A 20,062-nucleotide genomic window follows, 5' to 3' on the forward strand; every position below is an offset into this window, starting at 1 on the left:
ATTCTTGGACTGTTTCCATTACCTGTTTGATCGTTTTTTCTTGGCTTCCCAGGGTATCATTTACGTATTTACTCATTTCTTCAAACTTTTTGTTATACTTCTCATCCATTTCTATGAGGGCGTTTTTTACATGTTGTTTAAGGGACTCTATTGCTTTCAAAAAGTCAGTTTTTTCCTCTTCTCCTGTGATAGGGTGTTCAAGTCTTTGTGTTGTAAGATCATTGGGTTCTGGTGTTTTCATGTTGTTTTCCAGATTGTTGGGTGAATTCTTGCCTTGGCGTCTGCCCATCTCCTCTTACCGATGCTATCTATTGGGTTTGATTTAATTGTAGCGGGGCAATCTGTTCTCAGTGCAGGCTTCACTGTTTCTTGCCCGCACTATCCTGCATCCAGTGCCTCTGCCGCCCGGGCCTGCCTGCCGGTGCCTCCGCCGCCCGGAACTGTCTGTGCGCCGGTGCTTCCGCCGCCTAGGCCTGCCTGCCGGTGCCTCCGCCACCTGTGCCTGCCTGCACGCCGGTGCTTCCGCCGCCTAGGCCTGCCTGCCGGGCCTGACTGCCGGTGCCTCCGCCACCCGGGCCTGCCTGCACGCTGGTGCCTCTGCCGCCCGGACTTGCCTGCGTGCTGGTGCCTCCGCCGCCTGGGCCTGCCTGCGCGCTGGTGCTTCCGCCGCCTAGGCCTGCCTGCTGGTGCCTCCGCCACCCGGAACTGTCTGTGCGCCGGTGCTTCCGCCGCCTAGGCCTGCCTGCCGGGCCTGACTGCCGGTGCCTCCGCCACCCGGGCCTGCCTGCACGCTGGTGCCTCTGCCGCCCGGACTTGCCTACGTGCTGGTGCCTCCGCCGCCCGGGCCTGCCTGCGCGCCGGTGCTTCCGCCGCCTAGGCCTGCCTGCCGGTGCCTCCGCCACCCGGAACTGTCTGTGCGCCGGTGCTTCCGCTGCCTAGGCCTGCCTGCCGGGCCTGACTGCCGGTGTCTCCGCCACCCGGGCCTGCCTGCACGCCGGTGCCTCTGCCGCCCGGACTTGCCTGCGTGCTGGTGCCTCCGCCGCCCGGGGCCTGTCTGTGCGCCGGTGCTTCCGCTGCCTAGGCCTGCCTGCCGGGCCTGACTGCCGGTGCCTCCGCCACCCGGGCCTGCCTGCACGCCGGTGCCTCTGCCGCCAGGACTTGCCTGCGTGCTGGTGCCTCCGCTGCCCGGGCCTGCCTGCGCGCCGTTGCTTCTGCCGCCTAGGTCTGCCTGCCGGTGCCTCCGCCGGCCGGAACTGTCTGTGCGCTGATGCTTCCGCCGCCTAGGCCTGCCTGCCGGTGCCTCCGCCACCTGGGCCTGCCTGCGTGCCGGTGTTTCCGCCGCCCAATTTTTTCCATTTTTTAATATTGTATACACTGGGTGTGGCTATATAGGACAGTTTGAAAGAGCTGGGTGTCCTACCATGTGGCTCCTGGGTATGGAGTTCTGGTTGTGATGTCTGGGGCAAGCAAGTATCCTTACCTAGTGAGCCAGCCTTCTTCTGGCCCTGAAGTTGTACCTTTAAACTCTTTGTTTTTTTAACAGGTTGCATAGTTATCTCCTTGTGCTGTATAGTGCTGCATGAAAACCTTGGTGCATTTGTTTGTTTGTTTGTTTAGTGAGCACTTAGGTTTAAAGTTCTTTAGGTGATCTCACTTTGACTAGAAAGCTGTTGAACAACTTACTGTTAAACCCTTGTGACCAAGGTTCACGTCTCTGTATTTCACTGCTGAGCTGTACTACAGTCAAGGGTTTCTGAAGGATTCAGCTTGAATGTATAATTTATAGATGTGATCCTGCAAAAGGTTTCCTGGTCATTCGAATTATGTTGTTACTTCAGGAATTTAGTTGTGGGGTCATTAGCATTTCATGACGATGCCCTTAGGGTTCAATGTAAGGAGTGCAAAATGACCAATAGTTTCTTTTTCTTCTGTTATCTACTTTGTTCCTATCATCTATCTCTTCTACTCTCAGTCTGTCTCCCCTAGAACAATAAGACAAAACGAATAGAACTCAGGGTGAGCTGAGGATGTGAAAGATTGGGGGAAACCCGAGTGCACATCAGGGTGTTTTTATTTTCTGAGAAGGGAACTGAAAGGATCACATACTTCACTTTCGCCATTGTTTTCACTTTGAACCTTGTACATATCTTAGGGTCTCTTCATATGAGCATCATATTTTCAACTAGTTTTGATGTGATGGATATATTTAGTGCTTTTGAAACATTTAATTTTTAAGCTACTTACAAGCAGTTTGTTATTCTTTCTGTAGTCCCACTTTCAAATAGAAACATTTTAGCAGCTAAGAATTAAAGTATATTGTCTACAGACAGATGTTAAGATACTTATTTTCCTGTTAAACGGTTTAAGTGACCTATGTTTAATAAAATTGAATAAACTTAGCAAAGACGTGTTATTACCATTTTTAAAATAAAATTAAGTACTTCAGCTAAGTGATTCAATCGTTATAGGATTAAAGATAGGCAAATATTTCAGTTTCAAATGAATTTTTCCCCCATTATGGATAATGCTTTATTTATGTGGACAATCAAGGAAATGAGGTCATTGTCTCCTTGTCTTGCCAAATTCATCCCTTGCAATCCACACCAGTTTATTTATTTATTTTTGATTGTGATAAGCTTAAATATCATTAACATATCGAGTTTTTCCATTCTTTTCATTGTGGAAAATGTATACAATGTAAAATTTAAGTCTCTTCCAGCCTTCCTCTCTTGAGTGCTGAGGTCCAGGTCCTTGTGCATGCTATACAAACCCTCTACCACTGATCTCCACCTTAACCCCTTAAACCATGTATAATTGTACAATTTCATGGCATTACAGTAATTCAGATTGTGGCGCAGCCATCTAAACATTATCTCCAGAACTTTTTTTTCACCTTAGACTGAAAACTGTGCATCAGACTGTAACTACTCACTTCCTCTAACCCTTGGCAGCCCCTTTGCTACTTTTGGCTCTGTGATTTAACTACTCTAGGTACCTCACATATTTCTGGAATCCCATATTTGTCCTCTGTGTCTGGCTTATTTTATATAGCATAATGCCATCAAAGTCATTCATGTTGAAGCGTCCATGTTTGACTTCTGTTGATTGCTGTTTAGGTCTCCCACCTTTTGGTTATTGTGAATAATACTACCTAGGATGTGGGTATATGACTGTGCATTTAAGTCCCAGTTTGTTATTTTGTGAATATACCCTTATGTTCTCTGAAAGAGCACCCAGTGCTCTTAACCACGTATCTCTAGCCCCACATCTTTTAAAACATAAGTTTTATTAGTATTTATATATTTAGTTTGCACATACACAGAGACACAGTGTTGGGGTCTGTATGTGGATGTGTGTTCACGTGCTCACAGCATTCATGCGGAGGTTGGAAGACAACTCTGTGCATGTTCTCTCCTCCCATGTTTACATAGGTTTGTAGGGATCAAACTCAGGTTCTCAGACTTGGTGGAAAATATCTTCACCTACTGAGCCATCTTACTGGCCCTTAATTTGTTATTATTGTGTTTCAGTTCTTTATATATCCTAGACATCAACCCTTTGTTTACAAATGTTTTCTCCTGTCGATTGATGTTTTACTTTGCTAATAGTGTGCTTTGATGCACAGAATTTGAAATTTGGTGAAATCTGGTTTGTCTATTCCTTTTACTGCCTTTAATTTTGTCAAACTTAGCAAGAAATGTTTGTCAAATCCTATGTCATGATGATTTTCCTGTGTGTTTTCTTTCCTTTTTTAAAATAATTTATTTAACTTTTTATTTTATGTGCGTTAGTGTGAAGGTGTCAGATCCCCTGGAACCGGAGTTACAGACAACTGTGAACTGCCATGCAGGTGCTGGGAATTGAACTCTGGTCTTCTGGAAGAGCAATCAGTGCTCTTAACCACTGAGCTATCTCTCCAGCCCCTCCTGTGTGTTTCCTTTGAAAAGATTTGTAGTTCATATATTTAGGCTTTGATACATCCTATGTTAACTTTTGATGTTTTGGTTATGAGCCTAGCATTTGACAACCGAGCTGTCTCGGTTGTGATGTGAGCTAACTTTCTATATAGTGTAGTCTGAAAGGTCTGACTTTATTCAAGTATGAAATTCCAGTTTTTTGGAAAGATGATCCATTCTCTTTTGGATGGTCTTGGCATCTCTGTTGACAGTCAGTCATTTGACCGTGTATATGGGGATTTATAAATAGGCTGTTTAATTGGTCTATGGGTCTGCTTTATGCCAGTGGCATGCCATTTTAAATACTGTAGTTTTATAATAAAATTTTGAATCAAGAAGGGTCGAGGGGCGAGAGAGGGCTTATTTGGCCCAAAATTCAAAATCACAGTCCGTTATTGTGGGGAAGTCAAGGCAGGAATTTACAGCCCACATTCCACCCACAGTTAAGAGCAGAGAGAAATGAGTGCATCCATGCTGCCGGCCTGCTGGCTTGATAGTTTGATTCACTATCAAACTATAGGAGTTCAGGGTCCAGCGTCGGCAGTGTACTAAATCAGAAGATAATCTCTCACTGACAGGCCATGGGCAACCCGAACTAGGCAGTTCCTCAGTTAAGACTGTCTTCCCAGGTATGTCAAGTTGTCAGTTAAAATTAACCAGCACACTGGACTTTTTATTGAATTTGTAAATTGTTTTGCCAGTTTTGCTGTTTTAGTAGTGCTTTTAATCTGTAAGCATGGATGGTGTCTTTCAATTAATTTATGCCTCCCTAATTTCTTTTGGCAGTATTTTCAATGTATAGACTTTGCTTCCCTGGTTAAGTTTATTCCTAAGTATTTTATTATTTTTGTGCTATCATCAATGGAATTGTTTTCTGAATTTCCGTTTTGGATTGTTGGTATGTAGAAATCTTTTTCTTTTTTTCTCCTTCCCTCTCTGTCTCCTCCCTCCCTCCTTTCTCCAGGGCACCACCCCCCCCCCTTGTTTTTGTGTTCTTTGACTTTACTTAGTTTTTCTGTTCAAAGATTTAAAGGTCAGAACTACTGCGTGTAATTATACAAACTTAGTAGCTTAAAACAGCATGTATTTGATCTCCTGAGTTTTGGTGTGGACGGAGTCAGAGCTTGAGCAGTTGAGTGGGTTGAGCTGGGTTCTCTGCGGAGTGTTGAGGCTGTCCTGAGGGTGCTGACTCAGCTGAGTCTCTCTCACCTGGAGACTTACCTTGGGGAAAATCCACTTCCCAATTCGTGCAAGTTGCTGCCAGAATCGCTATTCCTATGCTTTAGCACTGAGGCTTCTCCTGAGGAACTAGGGATCACTAACTGCTAAAGACCGCAGTCTGTTAGCTCCTGGGGCAACCTGCAGTTGTTTGCCATTCTTGTATTTTTATCAAGCCACAGGGAATCCGTGCAGCAAGTCAGCTAGCACAATGGTCTTACATAATGTAATACAGTCACAAGTATGCCATCCTGTCACCTCTGTCATATTCACTTGCTCAGAAGTAAATTGCAGGTCCCACCCATCAGTGATATTTGCACAATGGTGACTGCTAGAGTGGAGATTCAGGGCAGGGAGCCACTGAAGAATCTGTTTGCTATAGCTGGTTACAAAAATGACACATTGTATATATGCCCTTTTTAAAAAGAAATGTATGCTTTTAAATGTTACTGTCTTTAGAATTATTGTTGGTTTTGTTGTTATTTTGTAATAAAAACATTTATTTTTTTGGAGATAGGGTCTTTAATTTGCTGTCCTGAGTTTACTATGTAACCCACACTGGCCTCTCATCTATGGAAATCCTCTTGATTCAGCCTCTAATGTGCTGGGAATATAAGGCTTTCATTTCTTCTTTACTTCTTACTTTACCTCTTTGTAACATTCAAATTTTGAAATCAGTAATTGACATTTTCATTATAATTAGATATTGTTTATTACTCAGCCACATACTATATTTTGACTCTAAAATTTCTGTTTACTAAAAATTTGCATAATTTTCTGTTTATTGTTTCTACCCACATGCTCCAATAGTTTTTCATTTTTTTCAGATTTTCCTTTATTTATTAACATGTAACATAAGTAGCAACTAGTTTATAAAATATAGGAAATATAGTAAACAAAAATGGTTAAAGAATAAAATGAGCATCAGTATTCACAATGATAGGCTAAGAAATTACACATGACAGTTATCTTGGGTGGCCCCTCTGGATTTCCTTCCCTGGTACCTACTGTCCTCCATCTGGTCCCAGCCATTTTACACATCAGTGGCTCTCTTGGGGCCACTGCTCCCCAGTTGCTGTGGTTTTGTTTCCTTCACTCTCATATGTATACATGCATACTCCATGCAGTTTCATTTTGGAAAGCTGGAAGCCTGTGCTTGTGTGTTTCAGAGCAGGTTAATTGCTTTTGTGGTGCTGGGAACTGACCCTGGGGCTCTTTTGCTTGCTAGGTGAGTGTCCTACTACTGTGTGGCTCCAGTTAACCACTTTAGCGATCCCTAAGTCTCAGTGGCGTAATGCAGCCAAAGCTTTCTGCTCACATTTACGTCCTTTTCTGCTGTGAGTTGGAAGTCAACTAAAGAGTTAGTTTGTCCTACACTCACTGAGGAGTTTTGGCTTTTTATCTGGAGACTTTTCTACCACCTAGGGCCTGGGAGGGCCTCATAGTGCTTTGCTTCTGGCTGGGCAGATGCCAGGGTAAAGAAAGGGAGTGTGGTAGAGTTCAGAAAGTGATGGCAGACCTGAGCCCTGCGCGCTTGCCCACTCTGCATTGATCGAACACAGTGACATGACTGTACTCCGCCCTGGGAAGGGGGAGAGCATAGCATAACCCTGGGGTCCAGGTAGAAAAGGGGAGCAGCCTGGCGAATGGTAAGCCAGTCTTCACCGCAGTGTGTCTCTGAGTGGTATATTGTTTGGGTTTGGAAAACTGAGTAGCTATGGAAGGAAAATCCATTTTGCCCACTAGATGAAGACTCCTGAGAGTGGAAAATCAGAAGAGTCTTCCTTGAGCCCTTGGTGGGTAGAGTTTTGGGAAAACTTGTTATGAGTTCTGAGAAACTTGTGGCTCATGATAATCAAGTCATCTATTGTAGCTGAAATGTTTCCAAGGTATTAGTAGATATCTGGAAAAATGTGTCTAAGGAGGCAGACTGCTTTGTATGCATTTTGCCTCTGAGTGCATCATGTTCTGGTTCAGGAATAGATAAAAGTTAACACCCTGCTGTGAAGTAGGTCAGTCTACCTAGGCATCAAAGGAAGGGACCATAGTGCCACGCACCGAGCCCCCGTGTCTGCGCTCTATGTGCTGGCACCCAGTTCGCGAGCTTCGGGCAAGGGGGCTGGAGGTTAAAATACACAGACACACACAGACAGAGAGACAGTGACCCGGGTCATCCTTGAATTCCCCAAGAATGCCCCCTTTATTGTGTTCAGGGGCAGATTATATAGAGATGGCCATGCCCCAGCCAAACCCACCAGAAACCACTCTCCTGCCATCAGGAACTCCTGAAGGTCTCGTGCTCAGAACAGCTGTAGGCACTCAGATCAGGGGATTACAAGAAATTCAGAATCTGGGGTCTCACTGCTCCCAACACCACAGCTTAACATGGGGTCAAGGCAGACTGATTTCGGATAAAAACTTGCACGGATTTAGGTTAAAGGGACATCCCAAAGACTGTGGGAGTCTAGTTATGACAGTGGTCCTCTCTTATGTTTCTTGAGTTAGATGGATTCATTTTTTTTCCTGGAATAGCCATCATCTCACTGCAAACCCCTAATGTTCCTCTTTTGTGTTAGATTTATTTCTCAGCTACTTAGGTCTTTTGATTGTCATCTTTGGTGGAACATTTTAATAGCTTATTGAAAAAGCTTGTAAAATAGGTGAGGTTTTGAGCCCTTACATATCTGGAATGTCTTTCATAATCAAGATTGAGAAGAGTGTGACTTGATTGGGTTATAGGTTGATTGTGGGTTGTCTGTGACTTTGCTTCATGAGTTTATCTTCTTGCTTTCCGAATGCCTAGAAACCTGAAGGCATTCTAACCGTCAACTTCTATGTGACTGCTTTTCTTAGTCTCAGAGGCTTAGTATTGTCTTATTTCCAGTGTTTGAATTCACCGTGATAACTCACTGCTGCAGACCTTGCTGTGATTCAGACATTGGTGTTGAACTGGCCTTTTCTGTCTGACAACGTCAGCTTCTAGGAAGGTGTGCATGTTTCCTTGCTTCACAGCCTCTCTCGTCCTCCCTTGTCTTTCTCACCTGTTTCTCAAATGTCACCATCGCGACCCCACTCCTTGTGCTTATTTAGACTTTGACTCTTTTGTTTCTTTTTTTTCTTTCTGTTGTCTGAGATTTTCTGAACTTCACTTTCCAATATGTCTGAGGTTTAAGAGATTATTATTATTATTGTTATTATTATTTTGAGACAGGGTTTCTCTGTATGTAGCCCTGACTATCCTGGTGCTCTGTAGACCAGACTGGCCTTGAACTGACAGAGATCTGAGTGCTACTCTCTTGCCCAGTTGCTCTTTTTCATTGTTGACATTAGACCAATAGTCCTTACTATTTTTGTACAAATGGGAGACAAAACCAGGTTTAGTGAGGCTGCTAATTCTTATTTATTCATTTCTCATTTACTGTACTTTCTTATATCGGTTATAGCCTTTTCTAATTTTAGACAAAGGGAAACATAGTGATATTTTATTTGTGGTTTAATAAATAAAACTTGCCTGACACAAAAACATGGATAAATGTTCTGGGTATGTAACTTGGTCATCTGGATATGCAAGGCCTTGGCTCTCATGTCTTGCACCACAGCCATCAAAACCGTGGACAAGGTACAGAATTTTCAGTCAGCTGTTCTCATAGACTCAATGGATCACTCCTCTATTTAGTTTATTGCTATAGTCTTGAAGCTGGTTATTATAAAATTATTGTTGCTTTTTGTATATGTATTATGTGTGTGTGGTGTTCCTGTGTGTATGCATTGGTGTACATGCCTGTGGAGGTTAGAGGTTGAAGTCAGGTTTCTTTAGTTGCTCTCTACCGTATATATTAAGACAGTGTGTGTCTGTGAACCTGGAGCTTGCTGATCACTTATCTAATTAGCTAGCTTGCCCAGAGATTACATGGAGGCTTGGGTGGAGAGGTAGTAGGGGACACATTCACTTGTCCTTTACGTGGCTGCTGGAAATCCGAACGTTTGTTCTAACCCCTTACGGCAGGGGCTTTAGTTTCTAAGCTGTCTTCCCAGCCCGAGTTGATGCTTTTCTGCTAGGAAGCCGCTCTGTTACAGCTGTTAGTGTGAGGGTTAATTAGCAGCATTAAAGCTTAAAGGGGAAAGTGTGAATGTATTCATTGCCTTTGGTATTATTCATATGTGCATATTTTAGCACATTTGCCAACCTAGTTTTATATGCCATTTTCCATCTTTTCTACCGAATAGGATATTAATTGTCTCTTCTTTTTCTGTTTACCTTCAGTTTTCTGAGACTGCTATTTATTATGTGACTTAAAGCTATTAATGTCAGCTCGTGTCATTTTCTGTTTTGTTTTATTATAGATTAAAAAAATTCGGACAGTTGTATTTATTCATACAATTTTTCTTTATTATTAATCTTTTTTATTAAGTTTAAAAAGATTTACGTGTCTGTGTTGGAATGTCCATGTGAGAGTCAATACCCTCGGCGTCGTAGTTGTTGGACCACAGATGCTCCTCACTCAGTATGAGACATAAAGTGGTGCCGTCCTTGTTGCCGCAAGTCCTGCCTCAGCCTTCCAAGTGCTGGGTTATCGCTGTGTGCCACTACACCTGGCTTGTTTTGTGTTTGAAAACGTACACATTCTCACTTATCCATTCTTGACTCAACTAAAGGCTAAATATATCTAGAGAATTGTCTTCTGAGCTTTTCTTTGACACCTTCGTTTTGATACTCTGATTTCACAACCTTCGTTGTTTTTTTTGGTATCAGTGATAACATAATTTTCTGTTGCATGTAACAATTTACAGAAACTTATCTGTTTGAGCTTGTAAATGACACTTGTTATACAGGAATGAATTTAATAAAGAAATGCAAGACCTACAGATTGAAAACATGGTATTGTAGACAAAATAACTGAAAAGAATCCCATTATTATGGGTTTGAGGTTTAATATTATTAAAATCGTTCCCCAGTTGACTTATAAAGCCATTGTAATTGCTGTTATAACTCAGGGTACTTTTTTTTTTTCTTTATTTTCTTTCCAAAAAATGACAAACTGTTCTTAAAATTTACATGGAAGTGCATAGGACTCACATGCCAAAAGCCTTAAAGTTACACATTGTAAGTTGGATGACTCACTTTTTCCAATTTTATTTTTATTTATTTATTTGTTTGTTTGTTTATTTATTTTTGATTTTCGAGACAGGGTTTCTCTGTAGCTTTTTTGGTTCCTGTCTTGGAACTAGCTCTTCTAGACCAGGCTGGCCTCAAACTCACAGAGATCCGCCTGCCTCTGCCTCCCGAGTGCTGGAATTAAAGGCGTGTGCCACCACCGCCCGGCCCACTTTTTCCAATTTTAAAACGTGATACAATGCCACACTAATGAAGATGATGTGCTGCAAGCATAAAGAAAAGTATATAAGTTGATGGTGTGGAACCAAGTACCCCCCACATCCGCCTTTGCTTTTATAGCCAGGTGACACAGAGTTCTATTTAATTATATTATTAGTGTGTGTGGGTTTGGAGTGTGTGGGCAAGCCATGGTTCAGGTGTGTGGTAAGAGAATAACTTTTGCAGACTTGGTTATTTTCCTTGTACCTTTACATGGTTTTGGGAATTGAACACAGGTCTGTTGGCAGGCTTGCTTGGCAAGCACGTATATCCATGGAGCCATCTTGGCCCACGACCTGATTTTTTTTTTTTTTTTTTTTTTACAAAGGTAACATATTTTACTAGAGAAAGAGTAGTCTTTACAACATGTAATGCTAGGACAAGTAGATTTTCACAGACAAAAGAATGATGTTTGATCCCTGGCCTTATGCCATATTAAAAAGTTAACTTCATGAATAATAGATGCAGGAGCAAATATTGTGACCTTGGGTTAAGCAGAGGTTTCTTGAATACAGTACCAAAAGAAACAACAAAGGAAAAATAAATAGACCTTCCTGAAAATTTTTTCTTTTTACATGTGTGAGTGTGTTGCTTGCATGTATAGCTGCACCATGTGTGTGTAGTTCCACAAAATCCAGAAGAGGACATCAGATTCCCCTGGGACTGGAGTTACAGAGGGTTGTAAGCCATCGTGTGAGTGCTGGGTATTGAACCTGGGTCCTCCAGTGGAGCAGCCAGTTATGTTACCTGCTGAGCTGTCTCTGGAGCTCATATCTCCCCTCCTCCTCCTAGGCAGAACATCATTACAGATAGATGGGTGGTTGGCACTGCAGATATGGCTCAGCAGTAAAGAGTGCGCTGCCCTTGCAGAGGACCTAGGTTTGGCTTAAAGCACTCACATCAGGTGGCTCACTACCACCTGTAACTCCAGTTTTAGGGGTACAAGACTCTCTGGCTGCCACAGGCACATGTGCTTATGTGTATGGAACATATAAATATAAATCATCTTCAAAAAGGAGGATAGATAGGTCGTATGCTACCTTCTCTCTGACATTTTCCACTTTGATTTTTCCCATTCTCTTTTGTTCAGCTACAATGCAATGGCCATACCATACAAAAAATGCCTCATAAATTCTTGGTAGCCTTTTTTTTTATTTTTATTTTTAAGATGGGAGTCTCATTGTAATCTTAGCTGGGCTATAACTAACTCTGTAGACCAGGCTGGCCTCAAATTCACAGAGATCCACCTGCCTCTGCCTCCTGAGTACTGGAATTTTAAATAGCAGGTATTTTTAAAAATATAGACCAAGTAAAACTATATGACATATTTTGTAAAAAAACTCCTCTGTATTAATTATATCAAAAAATTTAAATCAATTACATGTTTCTTGCTTTTGCTTCCAGCTTTGTTCTTTGTTACCTGGTTTATATTGTTCACTTTCACTTATTTATGATTGTTTGGTGTATGTGTATGGTGTATGTGTTGTATATATATGCACATGTGTGTGGTGCCAGAGGAGATGCTGGTTCCCTTCTCTGCCATTCTCTACCTTATTCCTCTGAAACAGGGTCTTTTGCTGGAGCTAGATTGGCAGCCACCAAACCCCAGTCACCTTCCTATTTTCACCTCCTGTAGTGCTGAAGTTAAAGGGACAAGGCTACACCCAGTTATTTTTTTACAGGGGTGCTAGGGATTTGAATTCAGGTCCTCATGCTTAGACACTAAAGACTCTTACCCATTGAAGTAAGGTCTTCCCCATACCTTTTTCTTGCTTTGTATTTATTTCAGTTTTAAGTCTCTATCTTTAACAATATGTAATTTTTCCCCCTACTGTTTCATTCTCTGAGATACTTCAACAGGCATAGAGAAAGATGGCCATTTGAGCAATACTAGAAAGCAGTTTGTTATAGAGGTGCGAGAATGTATTTGTTGGTAAAAGTACATCATCCAAGTTTGGGTTCTCTGTGGTTCATAACTGATTATTATAAAAACTGTCTCAGACATACAACCCATTACTGTTCATTTACAGAATAGCAGGGTTAGCAAGAAAGGAAATACAACCACTGGCCTGACATCTTATGAAGAGAGGAAGTGGACAGATTATCTCTTGTGTTGGGTATGGAGGATAGTGTACTTTCAAACCACAAGACTTAAAAAGGCATATATATATATATTTTTTTACAGTGCTTAGGCTAACCCTGTGGAGTGTAGGCATAAATAGGAGCCTAGAAAAACCATTATAGGTTCTGATGTTGTTTGGGGAGTGAATTTGTGTTTAGTTTCCCCTTCCCTTATTCATTTTTTTGAGACAGGGTCTCACTCTGTAACCAAAAACATTTGAACTTGAAATCACGAGAGACATGCCACCAGGCTCAGCTATATTTAAATAATTTTTATATCTTTTTCTCAGTTTCTGGATATACTTTTCATATCTATGGACTTTACAAATGACTTTCTCATTTTATGTATTAATCTCATTTGATATTTGTAGAATTGATATCTTGAACTAATTCTTTTCGTTCCTCTCTCTCCCCGTGACATTTTTTTCCCTCCCAAGACAAGGTTTCTCTGTGGTCCTGGCTGTTCTGGAACTCGCTCTGTAGACCAGGCTGCCTTAGGGCTCACAGAGATCCGCTTGCCTCTGTCTCCCAAGTGCGGGGATTAAAGGTGTGTGCCATCACCACCCTACCATGATCTCTCTTTTAATTCAGGGAATTGGACCATTCTTTCCTTTGCCAATCACTGTTTTTCAAGTGCATATGTAACTATTTATATGATATTACCTTTACTTTTTTTCCAAATAAAATGTTTTAAGAAATATAATTCCTCAGTTCCCATGGCTTTTGTTGACATAGTCCTTCATTCTTCTCAACCATTACATTCCCCAGATATGTTTTTAAAAACATTTTAAACCATACAGGGGAATTGGAATAGTTGTAACTGAGTGCAGTGACCTTGCCGTCCGATTCCATCACTTTGTCTTTGTTGTTGTGGAAATAAGAGATTGGTACATTTCAACACTGCATTTTAGCTTGCACATCATTAGCTGACCTTAAAGCTCATATAGAGGTCTTTCTTTTTCTTCTGAGACAAAATTTATGAAGAAAAATCTACACAGATTTTAAGTTACTGTTGAGTAATTTCTATAGTTCTGTTTCTATGAAGACCTGCAAGACTACCATCTCCAAACTCATGTTTTTCTTTATGTTCTCAGAAGTAGACTTTAAATATCATAAAACACCTTACAATCTTTTTTCATCATATAAATGTCCTTCACAGTAAAATAGTTATAGTCAAAAGTATTTTCATTTTTTTTATAGCTCATTCTTTGAGTCAACGAAAGTCTTTAGCTTGGCTAGTGGTATCACACGTGCACGCTGAAGATGACCCAAGCCTATCTCTGTTTAGTTAGAAGCTTAAAACTGTCGCCAGCACAGTGATATAGTTCTATAACTCAGGTGCTCAAGAGGATGGGCAGCATGATGAGGATCCATCTCCAGAGAAAAAAGAAAAGGCCCGAGCATGCAGCTCATTCATATAGCTAGTCCTTGCCTTATCTACGTGCAACCCTGGGTTCAGTCCCTAGGACTATACTAAAAATCAGGATGAGGAATGGCCTATTGTCAGTTTCATGAGTTACATAATTAAAAGAGGTAATTAAAGTATTTTAAATAGTCAGGTCATAGTGGCACACACCTCTAATCCTAGTACTCAGGAGGCAGAGGCAGGTGGATTTCTGAGTTTGAGCCTGCTCTATAGAGCGAGTTCCAAGACATCCAGGTCTATACATAGGCACCTTGTCTCAAAAAAAAAATACTTTATGGAATGATTTATTTGTCTAGATATACTTATTACAGTGAAGGGGTAAGTCACTTCAGTGTTAATTTTTTTTTTTTTTATTTCGAGAAAGGATCTTACTGTGTCCCTCTGGCTTGGAACTCAGGCTGTCATCAAACTCAAAGAAAAATTTATCTGCCTTTGCCACATACCCCTTTTCCCCAGTAAAGGTGTGTGCCACCCGGCCTGGCATCCACCTTTATTGACAAATATAAACCAGTTTGGGACTAGAGAGATGTCTCAGCAGTTAAGAGCTCTTTCTGCCTTCAGACGACCCAGGTTCAGTGCCCAGCACCCACTTGGTGGCTCACAGCAGTCTGTTACCCTAGTTCTGGGAGGTTCACTGCCCTCTTCTGGCCTCCTCAGGCACTGCGCACAGATGTGTTACATAGACATATATTCAGGCCAGCTCCAGGGAATATGAAGCCCTATCAGAAAAAGTAGGACTGGCATGAATTTCCATTTGGAAAAACATTTTTTGGTGGGGTGTTTCTGCTTAATTTTCTTGAACCAAATAAATTTAAGTACATTAAAGCCACTTTTATTTTTAACATAGCCTGTTCTAAGGAGGCAAACTAACTTGGGTATTTTGGTGTGTCTTATTGTAATGATATGTCTCCAGCTTCTTCTATTGAAATTAGGAAAAACATTTAGACTTACTGGGTGTTGGGTTAAATGAGCTGTTTCTCAGCAGTGTATCTAGGAAAGGGGGGGCATGCAGTTTGTCATGCGTCTTACATTCTGTCATGGGGAAATTTTGGGGGTGGTCATGATAGAAATTGAACCCAGGGCTTCTTCCCTGACTGGACCCTCTCATGGGCATATTCAATCTCAGATTAGGTTGTCTTCATCATCCTTGTTATTAAATTCTTTAAGAAGAGTTTGTCTTTCCTCTGTAAATGGGTGTATCTAAAATAACAATTGTAACAGGTCCTAGATATATTCTTTTTAAAGGAATAATTTTATTGGCATATAGTCATTGTACATAATAATGACTTTCATTTCTAAATAAACATATATGCATTTCATATACATATATATTTTACTGTGACTGTGTTCTCTCTCATGCTTCTTCCCCTTTCTTTCCCCCCATGTTGGCTCTCTTTGTTCCTTTGAACAATTTTACTTCTACTCTCAGGTTATATATATATATATATATGTATGTATGTATTTATTATACACACATATGTCGGTGAATTTTTTCTTTTGGCCACCAGCTCACAAATAATGACACAGAAACTTACTGTTAATTATGAGAGCTTGGCTTACCTTGGACTTGTCCTACCAGCTCTTATAACTTAAATTAACCTGCTTATATTAATCTATGTTTTACCATGTGGCTTTTTACCTTTCATTCTGTTTGTCCAACTCCAAGCTGTGTCTCCATGGTATCTCCTGCGTGCCTCGATTATCCTCTTCCTCTCTTTGCCTGGGAATCCCACCTATCTCTCCTGCCTAGTTATTAGTGTTTACCTTTTTATTACATCAATCACAGCAATACATCTTCACAGTCTACAGATATCCCACGTACATCCATGTGATTTTGTGTACATAGATGCGTTCTTAGTTGTTTGGTGGTCTTGTCACTGTATCTTCAGCACCTGTAGTACCTGGCAATAGCCAGAACTCAAAAACTATTGCATGGACAGTGTTGCTTATGATTAACTTCAGAGTAACAGGCCTTCAGTTATTTGTTCTGTGTATTGTGCTTTAATTGGAATTGATTTTTAAATTACACTAAAAGGCAAACTTGCCTTTCTGTTACTTTAAATCTCAATATTAAATCTTGTTGGTATATTCTAATACTTGGGCTGAATACCTTTTCTGAAATATCTTTCATGATTGGAAATAAATTTTAGAAAAAGTCATATTAATTTTATATTGTTAGGTACAATTACAGCTTGATTACAGTTTTCTAAGCTAAGATATTCTCATAGATTGTTGTGAATAGCTTAGTGAAGTTACCAAGTTGGTAATTGATATAAATTTAAATATTCTAAAATTCACTGAAATAATTTGGTAACAGAAAAAGGAATTCAGTCCCTGATTTCCTTGAGGAGAGATAAAGTTGCAGTGTCGAAATTGAATGTTCAACTATGCCTTATGATTCTGCAAGGAAAAAATTCTAACTTACTGTTTTTGTTTATTTCAGGGCTGAACACAAGTAAACTCCTTTTTCAGAGTTAAAGAATTATTGAAAAAAAAAAAACCAACAAGATGGGGACGCCTGGTTCTGGAAGGAAAAGAACACCCGTGAAAGATCGATTTTCTGCAGAAGACGAGGCTTTGAGTAACATCGCTAGAGAGGTGTGTGCCGGGGAACACAGATGATGCTCACAGGTGCTGGGGAGCACAGATGATGCTCACAGGTGCCAGGGAGCACAGATGATGCTCACAGGTGCCAGGGAGGCACGGATGATGCTCATAGGCGCCTGGGAGGCACAGATGATGCTCACAGGCGCTGGGGAGCGCAGATGATGCTCACAGGTGCCAGGAGCGCAGATGATGCTCACAGGTGCTGGGGAGGCACAGATGATGCTCACAGGTGCTGGGGAGGCACAGATGATGCTCACAGGTGCTGGGGAGGCACAGATGATGCTCACAGGTGCCGGGGAGCACAGATGATGCTCACAGGTGCTGGGGAGGCAGACATTTGTCAGAAGCTGTTGGAGATTTGCTAGGAACAAGACATTATGTATGACTGGCCTCTCACATACAAATAAATCTGTCCTGGTAAAATGTTCTTAGATTTGTATCACTTCTGAATTGGATTTTCTGAGAATTCATCTGAGATTAATTTTTCATTATAATTATGCGGGGTATGTATGTTTCAGGCACCTCACTTAGGATACTTAAAATTTGGAGTTCTGAGAACTGTGTTGTGACTCACTGAGCCTCATAGCTCCCAGAGCTGCTGGGTGAATTTAGTGAATTTATTTTCTTTCTATCTATCTATCTATCTATCTATCTATCTATCTATCTATCTATCTATCTATCTATCTAGTGGTTGTTTTTTGAGAAGCCCAGGCTGGCCTCGAACTCCCTATATAGCCAATAATGACTTTGAACTTCTAGCCCTCCTGTGTCTACCTCCAAATGCTGGGATAACAAGCATGTGTCACCATATCTGGCTTACATGGTGCTGGAGCTGGAGCCCAGGGCTTTGTACATGCTATGCAAGCAGCACCAACTGAGCTTAATCTTGCAACTGTGCCGGAGTTTTTGTGTTTAATTCTTTTAGATACTAACAGAGCTTCGAGGAAGTTTTTGTTTCTGTTTGTTCATGACTTCAGGCGGGGTAAGAGGCAGTGGAAAGGATTGGGGGATGGGAAGGGACATTGCTTTTGGATTCTTCGCAGCATTTCCTGTTGTACATGTGTATTTAGGATAGCTCTCAGCTGGGGCTTCTTCCTGAGGCTCCAACTGTGTTTCAGATTCTGACTGTAGCTGTGGACTTGAAAGGTCAAATAAAGGACTCATTCAGCATTAGCCTTGTTTCCTTTGGACTTACTGCAGAGTGCATAGTCTTTGTTTCCTCTTGAAAGCTAGCTTGTATTTGAATTATAAATAAAACCATTTAATTGTGATTTTATTTGTATGAAATATCAGGGTAGGCATAACGATAGCTAGGAGCATTAGGGAGTGGCTTCTCAGGTGTATGATAATGGAACCTTCTGGAATTTGGTAATAGTGATGACTGTGTAACTCTATGATTCTACTAAAAATACTGAATTATCTACTCTAGAAGGGTGAACTATTAAAAAGTTTTCATTCAGGTAGGTTGGCAGTAATATCTCTTTGCTATTTTAATTTGAACTTTTTTGTTGTTGGTATTTAAAAGTTATTTCTCACATAGGCTAGCCCTGGCCTCAAATTCCTTATGAAGACCTTGAAATTTGACTCTCCCGCTTCTATCTGTTCCCTACTCCTAATGGGAACACAGGTTTGTGTCACCACACGCTCTTAGAATTCCTTTGTACTGTGTGTGTCTGTGCACAGACATGGAGGCCAGACTTTGACGTGGGGTGTCTTCCTTAATTGCTCTTCTCCACCCTTTTATATTTGAGTGTGTGTGTGCGTGTGCGCATGTGTGCCACCGTGTGCCTGTGAGGACAGAGGACAACTTTCAGAAGTCATTTTCTCCTGCTGTGGGGTCTGGGGCTCAGACTCAAATCATCAGGCTTTGCATCAAATGCTTTTACCCTCTGCACCCAGTTGCTCCCCTACTTCCTGTTTGTGGGAGAGGATCTCTCACTGAACCTGGAGCTGGTCCCAGGGGTCCTCTTGTCTCTTGTTCCATTCAGTGCTGGGATTATAGGTATGCACTGCTTTTTTACGTGAGCTCTGTGGGACTGAAGGATGGTTTTCATGCTTGCTTAGCAGGCATTTTAGTGTAGAAGCCGAGTTTTGTAGAAGAGTATTTGGAGTAACATTACCAAAAAATTGAGTAGGAGAGTATTAAAGTAAAGTCATCTAAAAGCTGACCATAAAGTTACTTTAGAAGCCAGATATATTTTTTTTAAAGATTTATTTATTTATTATGTATACAGTATTCTCAGTACTCTGCCTGCAAGCCAGAAAAGGGCACAGATCTCATTACAGATGGTTCTGAGCCACCATGTGGTTGTTGGGAATTGAACTCAGGACCTTTGGAAGAGCAGGCAGTGCTCTTAACCACTGAGCCTCTCTCCAGCCCCGAAACCAAATATTTTTAAACTACAAATGATATTTTTAAAATGAAAAAAGCAGTCCTTTACATTGATGCTAAGTATTTCTATAAGTTACATACTTTTAGGTAAAAATTAAAATTACTGAAGTGTTTGGTTTAAAACTGGAGATGAGTTGGGGAGAGGGTTCAGTGGTAAAAGCACTTGCCCCACAAACCTGACATGTTCAGATCCCAGAAACTCATATAAAGAGCCAGCTGTGGTAGCACACATCTGGAATCCTTTCATACTTATGGTGAGATGAGAGGAGGAGGCAGGAGGATTGCTGAAAGTTTGAGGGCCAGCTAACCTGAAGTATCTAGCACCGCAGAAACGAGAGATTCTGCCTCTGCAAAGTGGAAGGAAGAACCACTCTCAGAATTGTCCACTGAACCTACATATATGTGCTTGAGCATTATGTGTACACACCACACACATACACACACATTCGTGCCCTGGAGCATATGTGTACATGCCACCACACACATACACAGATCTACATATGTGCCCTAGAACTTATGTGTACACATCACACATACACGCAGATCTGCACACCACCACATGCACATAATACAAACACACACACACACACACACAGATATCTACACACGTGCCCTGGAGCATATGTATACATACCACATACCCCACACACACAAGGGAATAAAATTTATTTTTCTGAAAATGTGGAAGCATTTGCCCCCCCCCCCCCCCATTTTTAAACAGTCACACATGATGAGTGGTGCTTTGGGAAGGAACTGAAGCCTCTAGAAAGGGCCACAGATAGGCTTCTTTTTCTGTAATGTGTTTATTATAATTTATAGAATCTCTTAGATATTCAAAATAGCTTGCTCATATCCATCCCTCACATTTCCGCCTATATCCCTCATAACCTTTTTTTTTTTTTTTTTTTTTTTTTAAATAGCTCACAAAGTCCAGTTTGGGCTTCCTGTATACACATGGGTGTGGGTAC

General features: G+C 41.3%; 1 protein-coding gene across 9 annotated transcripts in view; it reads left to right on the plus strand.

Moving 5' to 3' along the window:
• Nucleotides 1–20,062, plus strand: part of Lrrfip2 (LRR binding FLII interacting protein 2) — a 111,268-nt gene that overhangs the window by 11,198 nt on the left and 80,008 nt on the right. For all 9 annotated transcript variants that reach the window (XM_057766310.1, XM_057766312.1, XM_057766311.1 and 6 more), the window contains one exon: nt 16,539–16,693. In XM_057766310.1, coding sequence (XP_057622293.1) covers nt 16,604–16,693 — 90 coding nt within the window. In that variant the 5' untranslated portion in view covers nt 16,539–16,603. The remainder of the gene's footprint in view (nt 1–16,538; nt 16,694–20,062) is intronic.

This window comes from Chionomys nivalis, chromosome 4, assembly GCF_950005125.1.
Source record: "Chionomys nivalis chromosome 4, mChiNiv1.1, whole genome shotgun sequence".
Classification (NCBI taxonomy): Eukaryota; Metazoa; Chordata; class Mammalia; order Rodentia; family Cricetidae; genus Chionomys; species Chionomys nivalis.